Raw genomic sequence first — 26,074 nt, forward strand, 5'->3', positions numbered from 1 at the left:
TATACAAATAACAAAGTTAATGATCTATATGACTCTTATTACATATAACATTGCATAATCATACAGGTACATGTCATATGTTATATGTAAAGTACTTAGAATAGGGTGGCTGGCTGTTTTCATGCCACAGAAAGGCTGATCTTGCCCACAGCACACAGTGTTGCTGGGCCACTTAGTCACACATGGCCTGGTGAGAGTGAGCCCCTGACAACCCTCTGTTCTTGCCCCGCAGTGAAGCCTGTGGGGTGCTGCTGGCGACGGGAACCCAAAGGAGCAGCATGATGCCGGAAGCCACTCACAGCTCTGGAAGCCTCTCCCAGGACCATCTGCTGCTCCCACCTAGCTTCCTGGGCAGGGTTTTATTGGGGGCGGGTGGAGGATCGAGCCGGCTGCCCCCTGGGAGCTGTGCTGAGGTTTAAAGGAAAACTCATACCAGACTTGGTTCCCATCTTGGTCTCGGTACTTGGAACCCCCGGACCTTGTTCTCGTCGCCCTTTCAAAGAAGGAAACTGAAGTGCCGACTCAAGGGTGGAATTATAAATAATAATAATATTAATAATAATAATAATGGACACATGGGTGGAGTCCTCACCACGTGCTGTGCTAAGTGCTTTACGAACACAGTGTCAGGATGACTCCAGGGTGGAGGCTCCAGCCAACTGGAACAGCTGCCCAGACCCTCCAGTTCAGAATGGTGTGTCCTAAACGGTTGGGACAAAGCATTAAGAAGGCCAGTATCCCCCAGAGCAGAAAGGGGCTTGGCTGTAGGACCTGAATGGCTAGTTTGGGTACAAGGAGCCAGATCCTTTCCAGCTTCAGTGATGTGAGCTGCTTCTGCAAACCAGGGGTCCAGCACAGTCCCCTGGGAGAGCAGGGCCTGGACAGTCAGCTCCAACTCTCCAGTTGGAAAGATCACGCCTCCACCTTGGCTGGAGATGTCAAGGCCCCTGCCGAGTCCAGTGCCAAATCCCTGCGCACTGCCTGAAGTGGACAGCCACTGCCAGGCCTGGATGAGGCTGAGCACCCCGACGCTTCTGTCTTGCTAAGGGACAAGTCTCCACTATTGCTCCAGAGGCCAAGCTCTCCAGCCCAGCTGCCGGAGAGGGTGGGCCTCTTGGTCCCAGGCTCTCAAACTAGTGCATCCTCTTCCCAAGCTCTGTGGCTTTTAGTCCTGTGTCCTTGGTTACTAGGAGAATAGATTGTTAATGCCTTCTCTTGTGGCTTTTTGACATAACAGAATTAATGTAGAAAACCAAATCCAGAGTGTGTGCAAGAATCCCTATGTGCCCCCAGGCGCCCACAGGCACCAGTCTGTGTGACCAATAAATTGTGCCTTTCTCTTCTTCCATCGGTGTGGCATTTTTCTCTGACACTCAGAGCCACACACACACATTTCTGGAATGTGGGGGCACCGGAGGAGCAGTCAGGGAGGCTGGAATCTGTTGAGGATTCGTGTTGGTGACAAGAAAACATCACCCTCACCAGACGGACACTGGGACAGTCTTCTGTGGAGCCAGTTTGAGGTTGGGCATGGACAGGGCCAAGGGTAGGTGTCACTCCCTCCACACAGGTCTCTGGGGGACTCCAGGCTCCCTGCCACCACCCAACTTCCACAACCACCCTTGGGTGCCTGCTATCCTACAGCACACAGTGCCCCTCTCCCAGCTTTTGTGACCAGAGCTAAAGCTCCAGAGACATAAACACATGCAAACAACCCCTAGGTCATGGGCTCCCACGTCAGAGGCCTTGCAAAGTGCCACGGCCTGCACTGCCACTCTGGCCACCATGGGCTTCTCAGCATCTGTCCTCCTGCAGACTCCAGGTGTGGACTGCAGGGATTAGAATCCTTGGCATTCTCAGAGCAAACCATCCATTCACTGCCTGCCACTGTGGCACACGCTGTGACAGAGCTCAGACCCAGCTGGAACCTGTCCTCTCACCCCTACTCAGGTGGGAGCCCCTTACTCTGCAGGGAACCTGACCCACATCCCCCACCTGCTGCATGCTGCCAGGGCATAGAGAAAGCTGGAGACACCCCGATGTTCTTCAGCCTGCCCCCAGCCACCTCCTCACTGCTGAGGACCAGGAAACTGATGCCTGTGGCCCTTGGGAACCCACCTGCTGCCAGGGCGGGCTGGCCTGCTGCATGAGGTCTAGGAGCAGCTCCACACAGGGACAGCAGAGAGCCCACAGGGTGGACATCAAGCCTCCCCACCATTTATTGGGTTCCCAGGAGAAGCGAGTGGAAGGGCACCAGCATGGAACACTCCTCATGCTCCCTGTCACCTTGACTGAGCCCTAGTCACCTGTCATCCCTTTCCCTCCACAGTCCAATATGTGCTGTCATGAGGACCTGGCTTTGCGCATGGACAGCCAACCAGGCTCATGGATACCCAGAACTGCGATCAAGGCAATTAAAGAAGTGCCATCCTGTCCTTCCAGGCTCTCAGCCCTGCGCGCGCACACACACACACACACACACACACACACACACACACACGAGGTCCCTGACAGCCCTTCTCTGGGCTGCGTCTCCTTTCCTGACAGTTCTGCTCCAGGCCTCCCAAACACCCAGCCTCCTACCCGGGCAGGAGAAGCAGGGACCAGACCCAGCCACCTCTTGACCACTAATTGATCTGACCTGATATTCTTCACCAAGCTCTGTAACCAAAAAGGCAAATTCAATTAGGTTTTCCTTACAAAGCTGCCCCTTCTCTTGGATGACCCCATTGCCCCCATCAGAGAGTGCAACTTATAATCTTTTTTTTTTTTTTTTAAGAAACAAAAGTTTGTGGCTGGGTTTTAGCTCAGTGATAAAGTGCTTGCCTCCCATGTGTGAGGCACTGGGTTCGATTCTCAGCATCACATAAAAATAAATAAAGATACTGTGTCCATCTACAACTAAAAAAAAAAAAAGTTTTCTTTGCACGATTAGATGAAAACTGGTGGAAAGCTCCAGAACTCCTGCTGACAGGAGGGTGCTGCTGGTTTCCTGCAGCCTGCACCAGTTCCCAGGATGTGCCACATAGCCTGGAGGGCAGCCACTCTGCCCACGCCACCTGTGGGACGGGTGGCCTCTGCTCTCCAGGGCTTTGGTTGCTTTTCCGTGCCATTTTTTCCACCCACTGGGAGGGAAATTAGTGAGTCATTCAGAAAAGCTCTCTCCCACAGCTACCTTCCCTAACCCCAGCCTACCAGGTTCTGTCTTCCCAAGTTCTTAAAATAGCTCCTTTCTCTGCAAACTAATTTCCATGGAGACCCAGCTTCAGGAAGGCCCCAAAGCTTTCTGTAAGACGGCAAGCTCAGTTCCAGTCCTCACTCCAGCAGAGGCCCTTTCTAATGCAAATGCCTGGCCTCACCCCCACAACCACCCCCCAAGCTCCCATTTTGGGAAATCTGTACTGTGCAGGAACCACACTGGCATGTGGGGTCCAGGAATGGACAATCTATGTTCTGATCTGTTCTCTCGCAGCTCCCAGCTGACCCAACCACTGGGCCTAATGTGTACACACACACTCATGTCCTCCATCACCCATTCAAAATGCGTGCTGGGCCTATGGAGGCCATGGGGTGGGGACCTCCGTGGCCCTGGGTCAGACAGAAAGGTTTTTGGTTGGTTTGCGGCACCAGGGATTAACCCAGGAAAACTGTACCACGGAGATACATCCCCAGCTTTTTTTTTTTTTAATTTTGAGACAGTGTCTCACTAAATTGCTCAGGTTGGCCATGAACCTGCAGTCTTCCTGCCTCAGCCTCCCAAGTAGCTGGAATTACAGGCTTGTACCACTTTGTCCAGAATGGAATTAAAATACCTTGTCTTTTATTTCCTGAAAGTACAGTCTTGTGCCAGTCACCCAGCCTTCCTGAGCTCAATTTCCAGTCTTTGAAGGGCAGTAGGTGACCTTCCTGGGTGATCCTGAGGGTTGAAGAGCTCATCTGCCTGGCACTGGCCCAGGGCCTGGTGAGCAGTAGAATTCTTTGAAGTTTGCCCCTTCCCCTCCCAGGGGAATAAGGCAGCGTGAGAGCGCACTGAAGACATCACCTGAGAGGAAGCAAGAAGAGCTCTCTCCGGGGCAGTGGGGGAGGTACCTAGGCAGCCTGTGGGACTGAAGGAATGTCCTGGAAGGAGGACATGCCTCTCAGATGCTGGCAGGAGCCTGAAGCAATCAGTGAGGCAGGAAGTCCATGGGTCAAGTTGAAGCTGTGGAAAACCTTGAAGACCAGGGGACTAGATGAAGTCAGCAGGACTAGTGGAGGCAGAGGGGCAGTGGGAACCCAAGAGGGGCTAACTGAGGCTGGTGGGCTGATTCAGGACAAAAGGACTAGGTGAGGCTAATTGAGGTCAAGTGCTAGTTGAAGCCAAGTAGACTGTCAAGAGGGGAGGTCAAGGTGGAGGTCAAGAGTGCTGGAGCACTAGTGCAGGCCAGGAGGCAAGGGGAGCTAGTTGGGTCTCTCCAGCTGCAGAGGGCCCAGCACCTCAGATTCCCTGAGTCAGCTGGAGCAGACCTGAGGACTTGCAGAAGTCCCTGATCCTCGCCTGGTCATACATCATAGGGTGGTCACAGGCCGCTCTCACATGGAGGCAGACCTGTCACCACATAGAAGCTTGGGTGGGTCCTCCATTGTCCGGAACACACCCATCCCACGTGAGACTTGGCTCCTGCTTCTCCCTCTTCCCCTCGCTCAATGACTTAGGCCTGATTCTTTCTGCAGTGAATGGGGAGCCACAGGGGCTCGGCAGCAGGCAGCCACTCCATCGCGCCTGTGTCTAGGAAGTCACGAATAGCAGGAGGCAAGCGAGGCGCTTGAACAGGCAACACCCATAGATGCCACCCTACACTTGCACCACCTCACATTTGAAGGCACCCCACCCCAGAATGCCCTGGCTTATCTCTAGTCTTGGTCCTGCTCAGAGGCAGAGAAGTGGGGCCAGAGGCCAGGAGGGGCCAACTGACGCTGAGGAAGTTGATACCCTGGCACCTGCAGCCCTGCCAGGAGAAGGAAGAGGAGGAGGTGCTGGCAGGAGAGGCTGTCCTCTGCAGCGAGCAGAAGCGTGTCTCATGCATGGGACGTAAACGGCATTCACCTGCCTTACTCAGAATGCCTCTGCCTGCTTGGTGTGTCTTGCTTCTGTTATTTTTAGAAAACACTCAGTCCAGTGGGTGGTTTGGAGCACACACTCTGGAGCTGGACTTCCTAAATGTGCCAAGCACCTTGCCGTCTGTGAGAACATGTGAGGAATAAATCAGTAACCCTGGCTTCCAGAGGAGGCATATACCTGGGCCGACAGGTACACTGCCATACAGAGAGGACTATGGACAAAAGACGTGCCCTGAATTCCCATCAGGATTAGCTGCGCAAACGTTTTGTGCTCTAGCGTTCAGAGTTTGGGACATTCACCAGGACAGTGAGTCACTTGCGTTCAGCCCCCAGCACCACTACCTCCTGGCTGTATGACAGTGGCTAAGAGCTAGTTCACATTGCCTCAGTTTCCTTGTTCTAAAAGTAGACGATAATGACACCATGAAGTACAAATTATAGAAGGCCATTGCTTTGGACCTGAATCTTTCATTAAGCCTCCCAAAATTAAACTAAAAATCAAAATGGAGTCACTTAGGCCAGGGATCCATGTCATCAAACTGTAGCTAAGCATCTAAGCCCTAAAAAATCAGGAGAGAGAAGTCACTAAAGAGGCTGGTTCCAGATGGCATGACATGAAGTTCCCTCTGCCCCTGTGCTTACAAAAAAAGCAACGTGGGGCTGGAGATGTGGCTCAAGTGGTAATGCGCTCGCCTGGCATGCGGGGGACACTGGGTTCGGTCCTCAGCACCACATAAAAATAAAATAAAGATGTTGTGTGCCGCAGTCTGACTGGGCACAATTCATGAGCCACTTATCAAGCAGAAAAGAACTGGGGTTCCCACGAGCCTCTCAACCCCCCACTCCTCCTGCTCTTGAGGCCGATTGGCTGGGTTGCATGGGCGGAGCCAAAAGAGTCCCCCAATGAGCAGCTCGTGGTCTGAAAGAGCGGGAAACAGCCCAATGAGCATCACCACAGAGGAGCCAATCAGCTGGCAGCTGGAAGTTTGCTGGGGCCGCTGTGAGCCAATCAGCTGGAAGTTTGCTGGGGCCCCTTGGGCTGTGGCTCTCAACAGTTGTGTCCACCAAAAACTAAAAAATAAATATTAAAAAGAATTCTCTCTCTCTCTCTCCTCTCTTCTCTCTCTCTCTTAAAAAAAAAAAAAAAAGCAACGTGATGCTAACTGTTGGGGAAACATATAACGGCGGCAGCACCCCAGAGAAAAACCCCAACATGGCGCCTAACCACCTTCTTTCTCCTTTTTTTTTTTTTTCTTTCAATGGTGCGAAACGTTCCCGCCGGCGCCAGTGTTCAAACCCTGATGGTGGGAAGCCTTAGCCCCAATAAGAATCAACTTCTTGGGCTCCAGAACTGACATATGGAAGAGCTTGCCAATAAAGGAGCGACCCGTTATCTACCTCAGCCCTGCGACCTCTCTTTAGACCCATATAAACACAGCGGAACCTCTTCGGTGATCTGTGTCACGTGGTGCGGCGTCTTCCAGTCTTACACTAACCAGTCAGTTATGTTTTCTATTGCTCTGCCTCCCTGTCCCCAGCTTACAAGTGACTTTGAAATGACCCATCCCATATTATGGCTTCTTGGCCTTTTAGCTAACATCAAGTGAAATGACCGATTCCCTTTTCTTTTTTTTTTAGGGGGGTATCAGGGATTGAACTCAGCCACTGAGCCCCAGCCCCAGCCCTATTTTGTTTTTTATTTGGAGACAGGGTCTCACTGAGTTGCTTAGTGTCTTCCGGTTGCTGAGGCTGGCTTTGAATTCGATCCTCCTGTGTCAGCCTCCCGAGCTGCTGGTATTACAGGCGAGCGCCACGGCGCCTGACTTCCTTTTTCGTTCTTTGCTTCTGCTTTTTTTGACTCTTCTTGCCAACCTTCTCTGATCAGCCCTTTAAAACACTGTTCTTTCCAGGAGGTAGCATTGCAGGATTCTAGGCTCCCAAAACGAAGCCAGCTACTTCTTCCAACTAAGCTATTGGAATTTTGCTTTGTGACAAACTTCAGCCTCCTGGGGTCCTTATGAGGATTGAAAGGCCTACTACTGACCCATGACCCTCAGCACACGACCCCTCAGAAGCCCTCAGAAAGCATCCACCATTGTCAACGTGAAGCTCCCACAGAAAGCTTCGAAACCTTAGCAGTTCAAAGGCCACAGTGTTTGTGCTGCTTGTGAGTCCTCAGGGGACTCCTCCACAGTGACACCTGTGGCACGAGAGCTTGGGCCTGGTGCCTTCCAGGAGTGGCAGGCACCACGCAGGTGCCCAGGACAGCTCCCACCCCAGCTCTGGGCCAGCCAGCCACCGGCAATGCCTCTCTCTCCCCCAGCGCCCGTGCTTGTTCCAGTCGGCCATGGAGGCACCAACTCACTAGGGACGAGGGACAGCAGGCTGCTCTCTGCAGCAGGCCTCCATCCTCTGCGCTGCTGCCATTGGAGCCGAGCCATTCTTTGCTGTGGGCTGCCCAGTGCCTCTGCCCACTGGGGGCCAGTAGCAACTCCTCAACACTTTGGGGTCATGTGGGGAGTGTGGCAGAATCACCCCTGGAAGCCAACCACTACCAGAGGGAGGGGCCTCTGGACTGGACAGCATCACCAGGCCAGGCAGGCTCCTTGTGTTTCAAGGGGCAAAGGTGTGTGTGTGTGGGGGGGGGGTGCCTCAGGGGCTGGGTCGGTCATCAGGGTGCACAGATGAGCACAGAAGCCCCCCTCCCCCTGCCCACACTCCAGTGAGCCCAGCGCCTGCGATCCCCCCAAGCCACCCGACTGGCTCCACTGTATCAGCCCCTCTTCTGCTCTTGCCTCTGCTTTGGCCTCAGTCCAGGGCCTCTACAGGGTAAAGATCTGCTCTTGGCAGATCCCACAGTGAAAGCAGCTGGGAGGCCAGCTGGAGGTCAAGAAGTCTGTGTGTAGTTGGAGCCCCCCAAAAAACAGAATGTGGAGCACAGTGTTCAGTGTGAGGAAAGCCCTGAGGGTAACCCAGGGAACACCTGGAAGACAGCCCCGAGAAAGGGAAGAAAGGAAAGTCAATAGAGATCACCCCTGTAGCCGAGAGCAGTGACACACATCTACAACCCCAACCACTCAGGAGGCCGAAACAGGAGGATTGCAAGTTTGAGACCAGCCTTGGCAACTTATTGGGATCCTGTCTCAGAATAAAATAAAAAGGACTAGGGGTGTAACTCAGCACCCCTGGGTTCAATCCCCAGTATTGCGAGGAGTTGTGGGGAGAGAGCTGGGTGTGATGGTGCACACCTGTAATCCCAGTGACTCAGGAGGCTGAGGTGGAGGAATTGAAAGCCAGCCTCAGAAATTTATCGAACCCGTAAACAGCTTAGCAGGACCTTGTCTCAAAAAAAAAGGGCTGGGATGTGGCTCAGTCGTTAAGTGCCCCGGGCTCAATCCCCAGTTCAAAACAGAAAGAAAGAAACACCCTCGGATGCCCTCCTGAGCATTGTGAGCAGGTCACCCCCGGGGTCACCCGGGCTTCCCCAGTGGGCACTGGTGAGGTGCACAAGCCTGCATTACCCCTCGCACAGGGGAGTGTGCTGGGAGCTTGTGAACCCCTGCCCAGAGCCACAGTAAAAGGCCCCCAGGGGAGGGTCTCCACCCCTCAGCTTTTCTGGCCCAAGCAGCAAGCCAAGCCTGAGGGCCAGAGAGAGCCCTCAGGGCTGAGGGCAGAGGGTGGAGACCCACCTGTGGTGGGGGCAGTCCTCAGCTGGTCCTGTTGCACCTGTCAATGGCACCCTGGGGAACAGCTCTGGTGCAGGACCAGCCCGCAGACTGCTGACCTGCTTGTGTCTGCTCCAGGCCTACGGGTTGACATAGGTGCTCAGAAACACATCTCTGAAAAGGGTCACTGCCTTAGGGTAAGTCCTGTCACTTGGGCAGGTCCAGCATCCAGGAAAGAACATTCTGGACAGAAGGAAGCACCAGGCCTGAGGAGAGAAATAGTCCTCAGCATGCATTAGAGCCTTCACTCCGTCCCTGGGCGCCTGACTCAGAACGAGAGGCTGGGAGCTCATGGGATGAGGGGCTTCATGGAGAATTCTGAGAGGAATTTTAAAAGAAAAGGGCTGGGGTGTAGTTCAGTGGTAGAGCACTCGCCTACCATGTGTGAAGCCTGTGTTCAAACCTCAGCACTGCAAAAGGAAGTTTTTTTTCTTGAATTTCAGATAAACAACAAATAATATTTTTTTTAGTGTAAGTGTGTCCCAAAAAATATGTTTCAAATATACTTAAAGAAAATGTGTTTTCCTTAATCTGAAGTTTGAATTTGACTGGCTGTCCTGTACTTTTTTCTGGCAAACATTGCCCTGTTCTGTGTATCTAAGGCTCCATCCCCTGGGGTTGGAGAACTCTTGTGCTTCCACAGCTGGGAATAGGCACTGGCACCTTGAAGAACAGTGGCGGTAAGAAGCACCCACTGCAGCCTGAGCGCCATGTTCTGGCTTCGCATCAAAGAGAGCCATTTGGAACCTGAGCATGAAGTTTAGGGTAGAATTTTTTTTTTTTTTTGTACCAGGATTTAATCCAGGGGCAGTTTACTACTGAGCTACATCCCCAACCTGTTTATTTATTTTTTGGAGACAGGGTCTCGCTAAATTGCTCAGGGCCTCACTAAATTACTGAGGCTGGCCTTGAGTTTGTGATCCTCCTGCCTCAGCCCCCAGAATCGCTGGGATTACAGGTCTGTGCAACTGCACTAGCTAGGGTATAACTTTTCAACCTAGAAAAAAATTTAGGGAAATAAATAATCCCTGTCCGAGTTTAGTTTAACTTGTAAATCACGTCAAGTTACTTGCCCATTAGCTGTATGACTTTGGACAAGTTTTTTAACATCTGGGGGGGGGGGCAGAATTTGTTTGTTTGAATTCAGCCAAACTAACTGCCCTTTTTAAAATGAAGTCAAAATTCTTCTGAGGAAGGTAATAGAACTCAGAAGGTCTGTAATCTTTCATAATGTCCAGGATATAATCCAAAATTGCTATATAAAAAAAGAAGCCATAAAACCTAACCCTACTCAAGAGAAAAGATAAATGACAGTGATCAGCTCCATTCCAAACCCCAGAATGCACAAAGATGTCAAAGCAGCTCTGATAACTACACTCCAAGGCAGCTTAGTCACTTCATGGGTTATAACAGATTTATAAAGAACAGGGGTTTGCTTGGCTCATGGTACTGAGGCTGGAAAGTCCAAGATTGAGGGACTACATCTGGTGAGGGCCATCTCCTTGTGTCATACGAGGGGAGAGCATCACATGGTGAGAAAGTGCAGCATGAGAGGGAATGCAACCTCTTACCAAAAACCCACTCCCACGATAACTAACCCACCCCCTTGATAATGGCATTAACCTATTCGTGAGGGCTCTGCCTGTTAGAGGTTCCACCTCTCAACACTGCTGCACGGGAGAGGCGATTTCCGGCACGTGAACTTTGGAGCGCATGTTCAAACCACAGCAAGGGCATAAAAGAAAATACTCTTGAAATAAAACTTTTTCAAAGCAAATCTCATCAGAAAAATAGACATATGTAAAAGCCAATGCAGAATTCTAGTACCAGAAATGACATCCTTCAAAAATGAAGGTGAAGTAAAGACGTTTCCAGATAAAAAGAAAACAGAGACTTTGTTGCTAACAGATTTCCTATCAAAAATGCTCAGATCCAGGCAAAACAGCACACACCTGTAATCCCAAGCCACTTGGGAGGCTGAGGCAGGAGTATCTCAAATTCAAGTTCAGTCTGGGCAATTTAGCAAGATCTTGTCTCAAAAGATTTAGAGAGGATGAAGCCAAGGGTGATGGCCCACTCCTGTAATCCCAGCGGCTGAGGAGACTGACACAGGAGGATTGAGAGTTCAAAGCCAGCTTCAGCAAAAGTGAGGTACTAAGCAACTCAGTGATCAAGTGCTCCTGAGTTTAGTCCCCGGTAGCCCCCCTGAAGGGAAAGTGAGAAATGAGAGGTGGGTAAGCAAAAAATGAAAGACGGAGACCAGGCAGAGATGCACAGAGAGTTTATTTGTCAGAGATGACAAATAAAGGCCATCTCTCTTTAAGAGAGAGAGGCAAAACAGGCTTGATTCAGTTCTGGGACTTTTATCGGGGAGGCTGAGGAATCAGAGCCGGGCAGGTCCTAATGCAGGTGGTTAAGAGTGGGGTTGGTAGGAGGAAGTGGTGAGCCTTTCTCAGAAAGGCCCTTGGGCAGGAAAGCAAAACTTTTTCCCTAAAATGGCAGCTGTCACTTAAGATGGCCATCCAAATGCAATGCAAGGAACTCATACCCCCAAAAACTAAGATTTAGAAAGGATATATATCATTGGTAGAGCAGTTGCCTAGCATCCACAGGCCCTAGCTTCTGTCCCCAGTACAAAAAAAAAAAAAAAGACTCAAGGAATTTGGGGGATCTAATGAGTTATGATAATAGAAAAAAATCTCAAATCTTTAGAAAGGAATGAAAAGTGAGTAAAGCAATAATTGTAACCTGTTATTGTGGAGTGTACAATGTACATAGATTTAGTGCTTATGCCACTTGTAAAGGATGCAGGAGGGCGGTAACTGGAGCTATGTGGTTGCAAGGTTTATACATTTTACATGAAGTGGATAAGTCTAAAGAGGCTGTACTGCGTACATGAATCTCTAGAGCAACCACCAAAAGGGGGATTCCGGAGAGTAAGCCTGCTTCCTGTGGTTACTGGCCCCACACCCACATTTCCTCCTTGTTCTGGTCTTCTGACCCTTTCCATTCTGTGCCAGATACTGCCCCATTTTCTTAACTTCCCAAACCACCACCAAAGAAGAGCCATGTGTAAGGCACACTTCACTGAGAATTGGGGGCCTATGGATGGGTGCTACATCACAGAACTCATAGCCAGCAACTTAACAAATAACTGTTAGATGTGTTTGTTCCCAAAATTCTTCAGTCACCTGACCATCAGAAACTTCTCTTTGATCTGCCTCCTTTGAGTCCACAGCCCCACCAGCTGCCCTCTGAGTGGTGAGGTTCTCTGTTCAAAGTCCACCCTGGCCATGCTTTGGGGGTCATTGCTATAAGGTCCTTGCTTAGCTTCTGGATGGCCATCTTTTAGGGAAAAAGTTTCCTTTTCCTGCAAAAGGGCCTTTCTGAGAAAGGCTCACCACTCCCTCCTTCCAACCCCACCCTTAACCGCCTGCATTAGGACCCGCCCAGCTCTATTCCTGAGCCCCCCCATAAAAGTCCCAGAACTCAAGCCTGTTTTCCCTGGTCTCCTTCTTTCATTTCTCATTTACCCATCTCTCATTCCTCACTTTCCCTTCAGTTGCATCACAACAGCCATGGCTCTTAAGATGTTCTTCTACAAAAAAAAAAAAAAAAAAAAAGGAAAGAAAAAACAGTTTTCTCTGTGAAAATTTCCACCAACAGCGTTTAAACCCATTTTCCTCCTTCCTACACATAGATGATCATTGAGCTATCTCCTGGCTCCTTTCTTCTCTATTAAACAGAGCAAATGAGCTCAGATCCAAACTTGCAACACCCCCTTCCCCATGCTCAGAGCTAAATCAGAGCCCTCAAGGCATCCAAACCTACCCCCAGTAACTTTTATTACTAAAGTATGCCCCTGGGTCCCATTGCCACCATAAGTGGCTGATTTAGTCACTCAAAATAGATATTTATCACACACTTCTAGGTGCTAAATATGCAGTTTGGGTCATAATATTATGTGCATAACTGTCCCTGAGGAGGACTTTTCTGAGGCTGCTAAGTGGATAAAAACATTGACTGTGTGCCACTTCCTTGTTAATATGCACTGGGTCACCTTCAGGCCTGATTGTACAAGCTTTGTGCTAGTCATCTAGTGCTGCATAACAAATTGCCCCAACATGTAGCAGTTTAAAACAACAACATGTATTTGTTCATGAATCTGCAACCTGGGCAGAGCCTGTGAGGAACAACTTGCCTTGGCTCTACTCAGCTTTGCCAGGTGTGTGTGAAGGCTGGGGTGTCACTCAAGGGTCCTTTGTTCACAAGTTTGGCTGGTGAGGCTGGTGGTCATTTGGGACTTCAATGGGTGGGGCTATGGCTGGACCACCTGGGTATGATTTTCTCTTGTGATTTGCTGGCCTCCCCTCAACTTAGTGCCTGGGATCCTGGGGACAGGAGAGAGAAGGGGTGGAGACACTAGGTGTTAGACATTTGGCCTTTTCTGAACTAGCTCTTAAAGGAAATCAAGGAGCCAGGAGACCGGCAAGTAAGAAATGAAAGACAGAGACCAGGCGGAGATGCACAGGGAGTTTATTTGTCAGAGCTGACAAATAAAGGCCATCTCTCCATAGATGGAGAGAGGCAAAACAGGCTTGGGATTCAGGACTTTTATGGGGCAGGCTCAGGGATCAGAGCTGGGCGGGTCGTAATGCAGGGGTTAAGGGTGGGGTTGGTATGAGGGAGTGATGAGCCTTTCTCAGGAATGCCCTTGGTCAAGAGAGTGAAATTTTTCTTAAAATGGCAGCTGTCACTTACGATGGCTGTCCAGATGCTAAGCAAGGACTGTACAGCTCTAAAGTCACAAAATCATTTCTGCTGCTTTTATTGGAAGCAGGTCCACATTTAACGGGGAAGAAATCAGCCTCATCTTTTGACAGGAAAAATGTCAAAGAACTTGTCGTCATGTTTCAAAATTCCATAACTTTGAAAGAAATGTGGATCATAACTGAAAGCTTTCTTTTATTTCTTCCTCTTCTTTTTTTTTTTTTTTTTTGCATTGCTGAGGATTTAAGTCGGGGCCTTAGCACATGCTAGGCAAGCAAGTTACCACTGAGCTACATGTCCAGCCCTTTTAATTTACATGTTCATTTATTTGAGACAGGGTCTTGCTAAATTTCTCAGGTTGGCCTTGAATTTGAGATCCCCCTGCCTCAGCCTCCCAAGTAGCTGGGATCATGAGAGTACACCACTGCACGCTGCTGAAAGTTTTTCTTCAGGGACAGTAACGAAAGGAAGATCATACAAAAAAATCGACAGAAATTTTCTTTAAAATCCCTATTGCCCAGTTTTTATGCCAAAGAACAGGTCCACACTTGATAGCAGCATGGTTGCTCCTGTCCTCCTCCCTCCTCTCCACCAGCCCTCCCTCACTTTCCTCTATTTGCCATAAGCTGGGTCCTTGTCCCTGATGCCGATCCAACAATGAGGACACAGTTTTGAGAAAAAGGGAAGAGAAGGTTTATTGCTCTGCCAGCAAAGGAGAAAAACAGGGGACTCCTGTCCCTAAGGCAGTGATTGTCACCATCCGCAGGAACAAGGGGCTTCTATAGAGGTGATTCAGAGAAAATGAGATTAGGGAGGAGAGATCAGGATGGGAAGGTCAGGGAAAATAAGATCAGGGAGAAGTTCAGGGAAAAGAAAATTGGGAAAAAGAAAAAAAAAGTAAGTTTCAAAGCCACAAGGGATATAGTCAAAGCATCAAGTGAACCCCTGTTATGTCTCTGCTCTAGTCTTGCAATCCTTGTTTTATAAAATTAAATCCAGACTCTCCCTTTTCCCCTTTTTTCAGCATCCATCTCTACCAATTCCCTCAATGGAACCTATAAAGTCTCTCCCCGTTAGGAAGGTGGGAGGGACCGGTTATCACTCTTTGACGTTTTCAAGTATGTGTGTACACATACATGTATGAATTCATGTATTTTAAAAACATTGTATTTTTTAAGAATTAGATTTTTTTCTATTTTTTTAGTTGTAGATGGACACAATACCTTTGTTTTATTTTTTTATTTTTATGTGGTGCTGAGGATGGAACCCAGTGCCTCATTCGTGCAAGGCAAGCACTCTGCCACTGAGCCACAATCCCAACTCGAAAAACACTATCATTTTTAACTTAGTAATTATATTTGTAAATTAATGCCATAATTTGGGTAGACTAGACATTCTTGTATATAACACATGAATATAAAGGGGATGTGACGGGTATGGTGGTACATGCCTGTGATCCCAGCCACTGGGGAGGCTAAGGCAAGAGGATCACAAGTTCGAGGGTAGGCTAAGCAACTTAGCAAGACTCTGTCTCAAAAATTAAAAAAAATATATTAAAAGGCTCTGTGTTGTAGCTCGGTCATAAAATCCCTGGAGTTCAATCCCCAGTACAAAAAAAAAAAAAAAAAAAAAGATGCATCTGAACGTGGGAAACAAAGTAGGTAAGAAGAGACCTTAATGAAGAGATGACTTCCAGAGCTCAGGGACCCAGCCAGGGGTGTTGAGGCATCTGGGGACTAGCAACAGTAAGAAGTCATAGCATCCCTTAGATCTGACATGTGTGCTGTTATCCAAGAGAGAGAGAGCTGAGAGCCCAGGAAGATCTGCAGCCATAACAGAAATCAAGAACCCCTGGAAGGCCAGGCTCTTGTGGGCTTCTCTCTTTTCCTGCCCTTCTCTCCTTTGCTGGTTCTTTCCACTGTTCAGACTCAATCAGAATCCAGAGGGCAGAAGGAGCCCAGGTGGTCAGCCTGCAACCCATAGCACATTAAGAAGGGCAGAGAATGGATGGAGAGGAAGGGGCGAAATGCAGAAAAACCAGCCCAACCTGTCCCCAAAATGAGTGAGATCATGGCAACGCTTTCAAACTATACATAGGCTGGGAGTATGCAGGGAGGATGTGGGGGGCAAGTGTCCAAACAATTAAGAAAAATAGATAGTGACAGCAATTGGAATGACAGTCACTCTTAATTACATCAGCTAACACAGTGGAATTCCTGGCGTGCTTTAACCCAAAAGTAATTTATATTTGGCTCAGAAAGCAGAATAGTTTTTATAACAGATTTTTCTAATTATGTTTTGCTTATGTTAATATGAAGATTTTATTCCCCAAGTAAATACCACCTGATCACAAGACAGGATGGCACCAAAGGACGCTGAGCACCAGGTGGAAGCCAGGCTGGGATTTCATAATTCGCTACCAAAGATGCAAAATAATTTTTTTTTGCATTTGTTTTGTGGGGGCTGCTCTCTCCAACTCATTCGTAAAAGTGTGAAGGGCAGCTACTCTATCTTCTGTGGATCTGTGTTCCTTCTGGATTCCTTTTAAATGGTGATACTTAAACTTGGGCGTAAGTAAAAATCACCTGGAGAACTTGTCAATTGCAGATTTCTGGTCCTGGCCAGGCTGATGGACTCTGTTGGTCTGGGTGTGCTGGAATCAGGAAGCATTCCAGATCCTTCTGATGCCGGTGATGGGGCATCACACTGGGAGAAAAGCCACCCTGGGGAGGTAAAGTGATGTAACAGAGAAAGTCAGAGAATGAGTAAGAGGCAGAGCTGGGTTCAAACCCAGATCTTGATTGTAAGTAGCCAAGGCAAGTTGCATTTGATTCCCCAAGGCTAAAATCGAGGCACCCCAGAATTGTTAGGAAGATTGGAGGCAACAAATGGAAAGTCAGAAAGAGGGTTAACATATAATAAGTCTCTCTGCCTGTGCCCAGACGGTTCTTGATGGAGCCTTTCTCGGGGTGCTGGAACTCTAGATGTCCTGCCATGGGGCTAGCAGCTAGAAAGGGAGCGGGCCAGACAGCCAGCGTTAGTTTTGTCCCCTTTAATCACTGAGCCATCCAGAGACACTGTATTTCATAGATTTCATATCTTTTAGGCTTACTCTTTCCTTGTTTCCACTCATGAAATTATTATTCATCCTGTAGCATATGGACAACAGGTTTTTTCACCCATTCTGGCTTGCCGTTGGCATTATACCATTCAACAATATGGTGTTAACAAAAAATATTAAAACTAGCTGTCTTAAATTTTTGGTTCTTGTTCATAATGTTGCATAATGAAAAGGAAAAATCTTTCCCACAGTCCCAGTGGTGCAGAAACATTTAGAAATGACTCTATATATAGACTCCCAGATGACAAAGAGGTTGTTTTATGTCATTCTGTGATTTCTTTTTCACAGCATGTTCTATGTGCTGGAATAAAAAATTTTAATGGAATCAGAATGCTAAATTTAAAGGAACCTTTGCTTTTTGTTCATTGCAAAATACATTTTGTGGCCATTTAATTTGCTCTGCATCTTGGCTTCAGATTTTGAGCAGCAAAAACAAAAATCGGAATTTATGATGTGATAGTCTTAGCCGGGCGTGGTCAAGCACACCTGTAATCCCAATGACTCCGTAGGCTGGGGCAGGAAGATCCCAAGTTTGAGACCAGCCTCATCAATTTAGCGAGACCCTGTTTCAAAATGAAACTTAAAATGGGGTGGGGACGAGGCTCAGTGGTTAAGCACCCCTGGGTTCATTCTCCAGAACAACAACAATAGAAAGCAATAGTCTTAATTATGCCCAAATTCCAACTACCACTGTGTGTCTTTCCTAATCTTTTACTTACTTGACTTTCCATGAATGCATGTAAAATGAGTTTCCAATTGCTCCTCTTAAATCACCCTAATTGGATGTAAGAGTATGTGACTGGAGGAATACAGTATTTTACATAATGCAATTACTAATCCTAGATGACATGTAATAAGCTTCCAAATAGCACGAGACACTGATTATTGTGGAGGACACTTTTTAAATGCAGCCTATTCCAAGCAGAATATTCAAAACATTTACAACTTAGGCACAAAATCTATAGTAACCTGAAGTGTCTATAAAATCTAATCCAGTTACTTTGCCTCTCAAATTTAGGTGTGTCCAAGAATCAACTGAGGAGTCCATTCTAAAAATGCAGGTCTGGCTTGGTGTGGTGGTGCACACCTGTACCCCAGAGGCTTGGGAGGTTGAGACAGGAAGATCATGAGTTCAAGACCAGCCTCAGCAATTTAGCAAGGCCCCAAGCAACTCAGTGAGACCTTATCCCCAAATTAAAAAAAAAAAAATGACTGGAATGTGGCTCAGTGGTTAAGTACCTCTGGATTCAATTAGTTAAGTACCTTTGGGTTCAATTACCAAAAAAAAAAAAAAAAAAAAAAAAGAATTAAAATGCAGGTTCTGGGGCTGGGCTGTACACAGAAAATCAGTCATTTGCTGGGGGCAAGGCAGTGGTACATTTTAAATAACTTCCCAGGTAGAGTCAGCTGAGGACTGGCTTGGCCATTTATCCTGTGGATGCTCTCTTCCTCATTTGTCCCTGCTCATTTCCTCACCTGTGAGCAGACACAGATGTGCCCAAGTTTAAGAAACATTCTTCTAGTTCCTGAACTTCTCTTGGGCTGGGTCACATGACAATCTAATCAAAAATAAGATAACTTCACTCAAATTCACAGGTTCCATTCTCAGGGTTCACTCGGAGAGTCTAATGGTAGTTGATCGGGGAACTTTGGGCCAAATGAAAATGCACTCTCATGTGATCTATGCTTGATCCTCCCTGCTCTGTAGAGTGAGTCCTATGTGTATTTTATAGAGGAAGAAACTGAGGCTCAGGGAGGTCTGGGAACTTGACAAAGGTCATACAAGAAAAGTAGAGAACCAAGTGGCTGTGTCTCGATCTCCAAACCGATTCTTTTCCACTCCTTGTCAAGAGCTTGGCTGTATTGCCAGGATAGGCAGAGGTGGACTAAGCGTTTTACATTAAAAAAAAAATTAACTCTTGGAATCATTTTAGATACAACAGGAGATTACCTCTGTATTCATGAGACAGCAGTGACAAAGGAAATGATTGAAATGGTAAGAAAAGCCTCCCTCAGTCTATCTCCAGCCTTTGATGGTCTTCCATTTCATGGCTAGGTTTGAAAGGAGAAGGAATGTGGGTCCAGGCTCACCTTTGGTTCTAACACCCAGAGTTCCTAGTGGCCAGGTGGTAGCACTACAGGAACTGGATCCTGACAGGATCAAAAAAATGATCTGAAAACCTAACTAGAATTTTCAAAACCGACTTTTGTATTTTGGGTGGTGTCTTAATCTGCTCAGCCTGTCAAAGCAAAATACCAAAGACTGGGTGGTTTACACAACAGAAACTTATTTTTCACAGTCCTGGAGGCTGAGAAGTCCAAGATCCAGGTGACAGTCAATTGGGGTGGTGGTGAAGGCTGTCTTCCCGGCTTGCAGATGGCTGCCTTCTGGCTGTGGCCTCACATGGCAGAAAGTGGAGGAAGAAAGGCCTTCCTACGTCTCTGCCTCCTCCTCTTCTTATGAGTCCACCAATCCTTTTGTATTGGGGTTCTACCCCTTAGGATCCCATTTAAAACTGCCTCCTAAAAATTCTATCTCCAAACAGTTATAATAGGGGTTAGGACTTCAACATACAGATTCGGGAGGGACATAATTCAACCCATAGCACATGGATTCTCTAATTTCCCAGGAAAGCAGCTTTGAAAAGATGTAAATAGACAGCTCTTCTTAATTAAAGAAAGAAAATTCTATCTGAGAAGGAAACTTCCCAATCCTCTTCTCTTTATGGAGAAATAGATTGTTCATTAGGAAGTCAGCATGTGGGTTACCAGCCCTTGGGTGGAGGCCCAGGAGATGTTGTGGCTGCTAAATCCAGTGACTTGGGCAGAATTGTATACAAATTGCATGTGCATGTTTCCTGGGAAGACTCGTTGTAGCCACAAAGACTTGCCTGATGTATTTTCATAAGTAGGCAAGCTCTGGTGGCCCTATTGTTTGATATGGTTTGAATGTATCATCCAAAAGCTCATGTACGAAAAAAAAGCTCAATTCCCAGTGTGGCAGAGTGGAGATGGCACAACCTTTAAGAGGTGGTAGGTCATTGGGGATGGGCACCTGGAAGGAATGAAAAAGAGCAAGCCTGGTCCCTGCACATTCTCTGACACTCATCTCCACAGGCCTTCTCCCTTTCACACCACACCCACCACTGTGATGCCATCCACATGAGGTCCTCACCAGAGGCTGGATTAATGGGGTTGCCCAATATTGGACCCTCAGCCTCCAAAACTAAACAAACCTCTCTTCTTTATCAAGAAAAGGTATTTTGTTATGTACAAACTAGAAGCAGAGCCTGAGACTGAGTTTTGTGCGAGAATTCTTTAGGGAAAGCTCTAGATTTAGCCTGATCCCACACAGCTCTCTGGAATGTGCACCACATCACAGAGATTGTCCCGCTCAGAGGCAAGTAGAGTGGGCACCTGTGCCCTGCATTCACTGGGGCAGGCATCAGCCCCTCCCAGGCACACCCAGGCAGGGAGCTAGTTTGGTCAGTCATAGGCTGTCTTCCTGGGAAGGGGACAGGTCACACCTACAACAGAAGGAATGAATAGAGCTCCATCAGCTCCTGATACGAAGCCAGGCCTCTAGCAGCTTTCTCTGCCCAGATGCTCTTCCCTCACATCACCTCACGACCAATTCCCTCACCTTCTTCCAACCTTGGCCAAAATCTCATTTCTTAGTGAGGCTTCACCAGGACACCCTGTTACTGTGCAGATGGCACCCTGCCTCTGCCCACCTCTCCCCCTGCTCCACTTTGGCTTTTCCATAGCACTCTTCATACGTGTGTGTGTCTCTCTCTATGTATGTATCCCAAAGATTAAACCCAGGGATCTAAACCACTGGGCCACATCCCCAGCCCTTTTTATTTTTTTATTTTGAGAGTGGGTCTCACCATGTTGCCGAGGCTGACTTTGAACTCGCAGGCTCTACCTCATCCTCCTGAGCCACCGGTATTACAAGTATGTACCACCGCACCTGGCTAATTTACTCATTTTTATTTATTTACTTATTTAACAGTACTGGGGATTGAAATCAGGGGCACTTTACTCTGAGCTACATCCCCAGCTCTTTATTTTTTTATTTTGAGACATGGTCTCTCTAAGTTGCCAGGGCTGGCCTTGAACTTGGGATTCTCCTACTTCCTCCTGAGCGGCTGGATTGATATGTCTTTTGTACCATCTGTCTCAGTCACTGGAAGGGAAGCTCTTTAAGGACAGAAATACTGATGTAGTCCTAACACATAGATAGTACCTGACGTGTAACAGGCACTTCATAAAACTCAGAAAAGGGAGGAGGTTCAAGAGCCAATAGGAACATACAGTATAAAATGCCTCTAGCCAGTCCACTGGGCATGTGCGGGGCCTACAGGAGGGGTCCACTACCTCCAGGTTTCCCCACACTCAAGATCCTGGGAGAAAATTTGGGCCCAATTTAGGTCAGATATTCATTATTATTCCAAAGATATTTGGCCAGAAAATTCTAGCCATGTGCTAGAGATACAGCCTATGATGTTATCGAAGGAAAAAGGAGTGGACTTGGGGAGGGCAGACCCCCAAAATGTCTACAGCAAAGTCGACAGCACCCCTTTTTTCCCCTTTCTCCTCCTGTTACTTGGATGTCATCATGGCCACTTCTGGTTCTCTGAGAGTCATGAGCCAAGCAGGATCACATGTGCGAGATTTGTTGAGAGTGATGGCCGTGAGGGAAGAGATGCAGGCTGCAGCCCAAGGTGCAGATAGCAAGGGAGAGAGGGACGCCAGGGAGGTTAGGCAGGAGGACTCAGCCTGCAGCACATGCTAAGTTGGGATATCTGTCCGCTTCAGTTCAGGCTGCTAAACAAAATACCCTGAAACAAGGACTTATAAACAACAGAAATGCATTTCTCACAGGTTGGAAGCTGAAAATCCAAGACCACGTGCCTGCAGGTTCAGGGTCTGGTGGGGACTCTCTTCCTGGTTTGCAGACAGCTACATTCTCCCTGAGTCCCTAATGTGGAAGGGACAAGGCAGGTCTCTGGGGCCAATCTCATGGGGGCACTAATACCATCCATGAGGGCCCCACCCACAAACATCATCACATTAGGAGTTAGGGCCCCAAGATATGAACTTGAGGGGCAGAGTCCATGGCAATGCCCTTGAGGCACAGTCCAGCAGAGCCCTGCCTGTCTCAGGAGCCATCCTGCCTTAGCACCCCTGCTGCAGACTTACTGTTTGGGACAAGCTTTGTGCAGTGTGGACTCAGCTCGACTGTGGGACTGGATTTAGAGTGTAGCATCTGGGGCTATCATTGGTTGTGCTTTCCCTAGACAGAGATCTGAGAGGCATCAGTTCAAAGCCAACAAACATGACTTTTTTAATTCAGCAGATTCTCAGCCTTCTTCCACGAAGAACGAAAGCACGGCTTGTCAAGCCTGGAGGTTGTGGAGCCCGCAGGTTAGGGTTAAAGCTAGCCAGCTTCTTACTCCTTGTGTAAACGTGGACAGGTTATCTGCCTCCCTTTGCCTTGGTTTACTTCTCTGAAATAATACTAATGGTCAACACATATGTAGCTCTTACTTGTGCAAGATACTGTTCTCAGTATGGATTCACTTAATCCCAGGAGCTCAAGCAACTTACCTAGAGAAATGTGAGAATTTGAACCCAGAACCCTTGGGGCCACATGGCAGCTCTTCATCCTACAAAGCAGAGCCAGCAACAGCACCTACAAGGCTATGCTGTCATGAGGGCTAAAGAAGCTAATATATGCAGGGTCTGGCCTCCCACACCAGATGTATTCCATCTGTGTTAGATTCTCCCCCTCTTTCTTATCCTCCTCCTTTTCTTTCTTTTCTTCCTCCTCCTCCTCTAATCATCATCATGGTCATTATCATAATCATCATCATCACTGTTAGGTGCAGGACAGGCTGAGTAAGCTGTCTGCAGGGCATGCCAAACAAAGTTAGCTGCAGGATGACCTGGCCTCTCAAACCCTCTGTCTGGTTCTTTATCAACTATTTGCTTCAAGCCCAAATGTCCCAGCCCCTGCTCAAGACTGAACACTCAACCCCCTGCTCAAGGCCGAGCACTTAACCCCCTTGTGTGCCAACAAGGCAGCTTGCAGACCCAGAGACCGCATTAGATTTGGGCTATAAAAACTCCCTCCTGCCGGGCCCCCCTCTCTCTTGCTATCTCTCTTGCTTTCTCTGTCTCTCTCTTGCTCTCCTTCTTGCTCTCTCTTCTCTCTTGCTCTCTCTATCTCCTTTGCACGCATGCTCTCCCCACCCCCCTTCTCTTTCTCTCTTTTCTCCTCTGTTGCACTGCTGTAATAAAGATCTCTTGGTTGCTCCGAGTGTTGTGGTCACTTCCCTTTCAATCACAGAAGGTATAGACTGAGTTTTTCTTTAGTGATTTCAAAGATATACTGTCTTCACCCCAGTGATCTCTTCTTGGAATAAAAGTTTCATTCTTATGGTGAAATTATGGAGTGTGTGTATCACACTCAATAATAGCAAGTTTTGTACCTTAAGGCCCCTGCATTGCTCTAGCTGGCACTCAGATGGTCATCAGATAGCACCATGCTGTTCTGTGTACACTCCCAGCAGGGTTCAGGGGACACCTTTTGTAGTCTACCCACCTACCAGACACAGTCATTTTCTGCTCCCTCCTCCCTGGGAGAGCCCTAATTTTGTTCAGTTATTATTCCGGTAGTGTATTGTTTTATTGCAAACCAGCACCAAACATAAAACAACCATTTATTATACTCTCACAGTTCTGTGGCTGACTGGGCTCAGCTGGCTGTTTTGCCTGAGGTCTCATAGGTTGCAGTTAGATGGCAGCTGGGGCTGGGGTCATCTGAAACCTGCCTTGAGGCCTCTTTTTTTTTCTTGGGGGGGTACCAGGAATTGAACTTAGGGGCACTTGACCACTGAGCCACATCCCCAGCCCTATTTTGTATTTTACTTAAAGACAAGGTCTCACTGAGTTGCTTAGCACCTTGATTTTGCTGAGGCTGTCTTTGAACTCATGATCCTCCTGTCTCAGCCTCCAAAGTTGCTATGATTACAGGTGTGTGCCACCACACCCGGCCCCCTGAGGCCTCTTGGTTCACAAACCTGGTGCCCGAGCAGGATGCTGCAAAAGCTGGCAGCTGGCCGGGTCTCTCTCCTATTCTGACTTCCCCTCTTCACACAGCCTTGCTGTAAACTCGCATGGGCATCTTCACAGCATGGCGGTCTCCAGTAGTCAGGCTCTGTAGGTGGTGGCTAGCTTTCCAATAGAGTGAGCCCCCTAGGAGGCCAAGGCAGAGGCTGCAAGGCTTATCCCTGACCTTGAAAGAAAGCAGCCATTCTTCCACCATATTTCATTTTATTACATAGCAGTGGCCTAGACTCAGACTACACAGGAACAGCAGGGGTGAGGGGGAGCTTTGGAGACTAGCTACACTGGTACCGGCTCCTCCCACTCAGCCAGTCTCACACCTCCAGTCCAAGAGGAGCCAGGTGGCCTAAAGGTGATGCTTTTCCATTGCAGGGAACGAGCATGTGACTCCATTCTGGCCAGTGAGATGTAAGAAGATGTCCACTAGGGGGCTGGGGTTGTGGCTCAGTGGCAGAGCACTTGCCTATCATGTGTGAAGCACTGGGTTCAATACTCAACACCACATTAAAAAATAAATAAACAAAATAAAGGTATTGTGTCTATAAAAAGAAGAAGAAGAAGAAGAAGAAGAAGAAGAAGAAGAAGAAGAAGAAGACGACCACCACCACTAGGAACTTTTCTGGAATAAGTTTTCACATTCCTAAGAGATTCCTAGAAGAGAAACCACTTCCTCAGGTCATTTTCCTTTTTTTTTTTTTTTTTAAAGGTCGCCTAAACACTGAGCCACAATCCCATCCCTTTTTTGCATTTAATTTAGAGACAGGGTTTCACTGAGTTGCTTAGTGCCTCACTTTTGCTGAGGCTGGTTTTGAGTTTGCAATCCTGCTGCCTCAGCCTCCTGAGCTGCTGGGATTACAGGCTTGCACCACTGCTTCTGTCCCTCAGATCATTTTCTGACTTGCATGTATTGCAGTAATTTGCTCTCAGCCCAAACACAATGCCTTCATTAAGAAGCCCACTTGAATCAAATGTATGAAATATGATATGTCAAGAGCTTTGTAATGTTTTGAACAACCAATAAAAAAAAAAAAAGAAGGGCATAGCAGCTGGGAAAGGTGACACACAACTGTAATCCCAGTGGCTTGGGAGGCTAAGGCAGGAGGATCATGAGTTCAAAGTCAGCCTCAGCAGGGGCTGGGGTTGTGGCTCAGTGGTAGAGTGCTCACCTAGCATGTGTGAGGCCCTTGGTTCGATTCTCAGTACCACATATAAATAAATAAAATAAAGGTCTATTGACAACTAAAAAAAATATACTAAAAGAAAAAAATTTAAAAACAAAAGTCAGCCTCAGCAACTTAGCAGGGTCCTAAGGAATTCAGTGAGACCCTGTCTCTAAATAAAATACAAAATAGGCAGGGATGTGGCTCAGTGGTTGAGTGCCCCTGAGTTCAATCCCCAAAGGGCATAGTAGAAAGATGAAAAGAGCTGGGATCCACGGGGCAGTTTGCCCACCATACTCCACAACCAACCTGAAGCCCACCCCCACATGGGCCTTTCTGTTTTCTGAAATAATAAACATCTATAAGGATTAGCCCAGAAAATATTTTAGAATTTGCAATCTAAAAGGCAAAATGAGCAACACTTCTCCCTTGAAGGCTAATATGATAGTCTTTTGTACATTTTACATTTTAAAATATAAAGACTCTCAGGGATAGATGCAGTGGCCCGTGATCCCAGCGACTTGGGATGCTGAGGCAGGAGGATTGCAAAGTCAGTCTAAGCAATTAGTGAGACTCTGTCTCAAGATAAAAAATAAAAACAAGGGGGCTAGGGTTGTGGCTCAGTGGTAGAGCATGTAAAGCACAGGGTTCCATTCTCAGCACCACATTAAAAAAAAAAAAAACAGAAAAAAAAAGGGCTCGGGATGTTGCTCAGTGGTTAAACATCCCTGGGTTTAATCCCTGTTACCAAAATAATAGATAGATAGATAGATAGATAGATAGATAGATATTCTCCTTAGCTTGAGGATTGTATAAAAACAACCACTGTCTGGATTCAGCCTATAGACATGTTTTGCTGAATCCTGGTTTATTTATCTCATAAGATTTCTGCTGTTTGCAGCTCAGGTCACCCTAACTTCACAAGGAGGAAACCTGCTGACAGAATGCTGACCTGAGGCTGCTTGTCATTGATTTCCCATATAAAGTCCACCAAAGCTCAGGTTCACAGATCTGTAGACTAATCCTTACTATAATTCTTGCTCATGGGAAAGAATGAGTATTTT

At 47.6% G+C, this 26,074-nt stretch overlaps 1 protein-coding gene across 1 annotated transcript in view; it reads left to right on the plus strand.

The window, feature by feature from the left end:
- INPP5D (inositol polyphosphate-5-phosphatase D) overlaps positions 1 to 2,882 on the plus strand; it is a 110,075-nt gene extending 107,193 nt beyond the window's left edge. The window contains exon 27 of the mRNA XM_081261875.1: positions 233 to 2,882. Within this exon, the coding sequence (XP_081118001.1) occupies positions 233 to 235 (3 nt within the window). The 3' untranslated portion in view covers positions 236 to 2,882. The remainder of the gene's footprint in view (positions 1 to 232) is intronic.
- The last annotated feature ends 23,192 nt before the right edge of the window (positions 2,883 to 26,074 follow it).

Source organism: Spermophilus citellus (genome assembly GCF_964194105.1).
Source record: "Spermophilus citellus genome assembly, chromosome: 11".
NCBI lineage: Eukaryota > Metazoa > Chordata > Mammalia > Rodentia > Sciuridae > Spermophilus > Spermophilus citellus.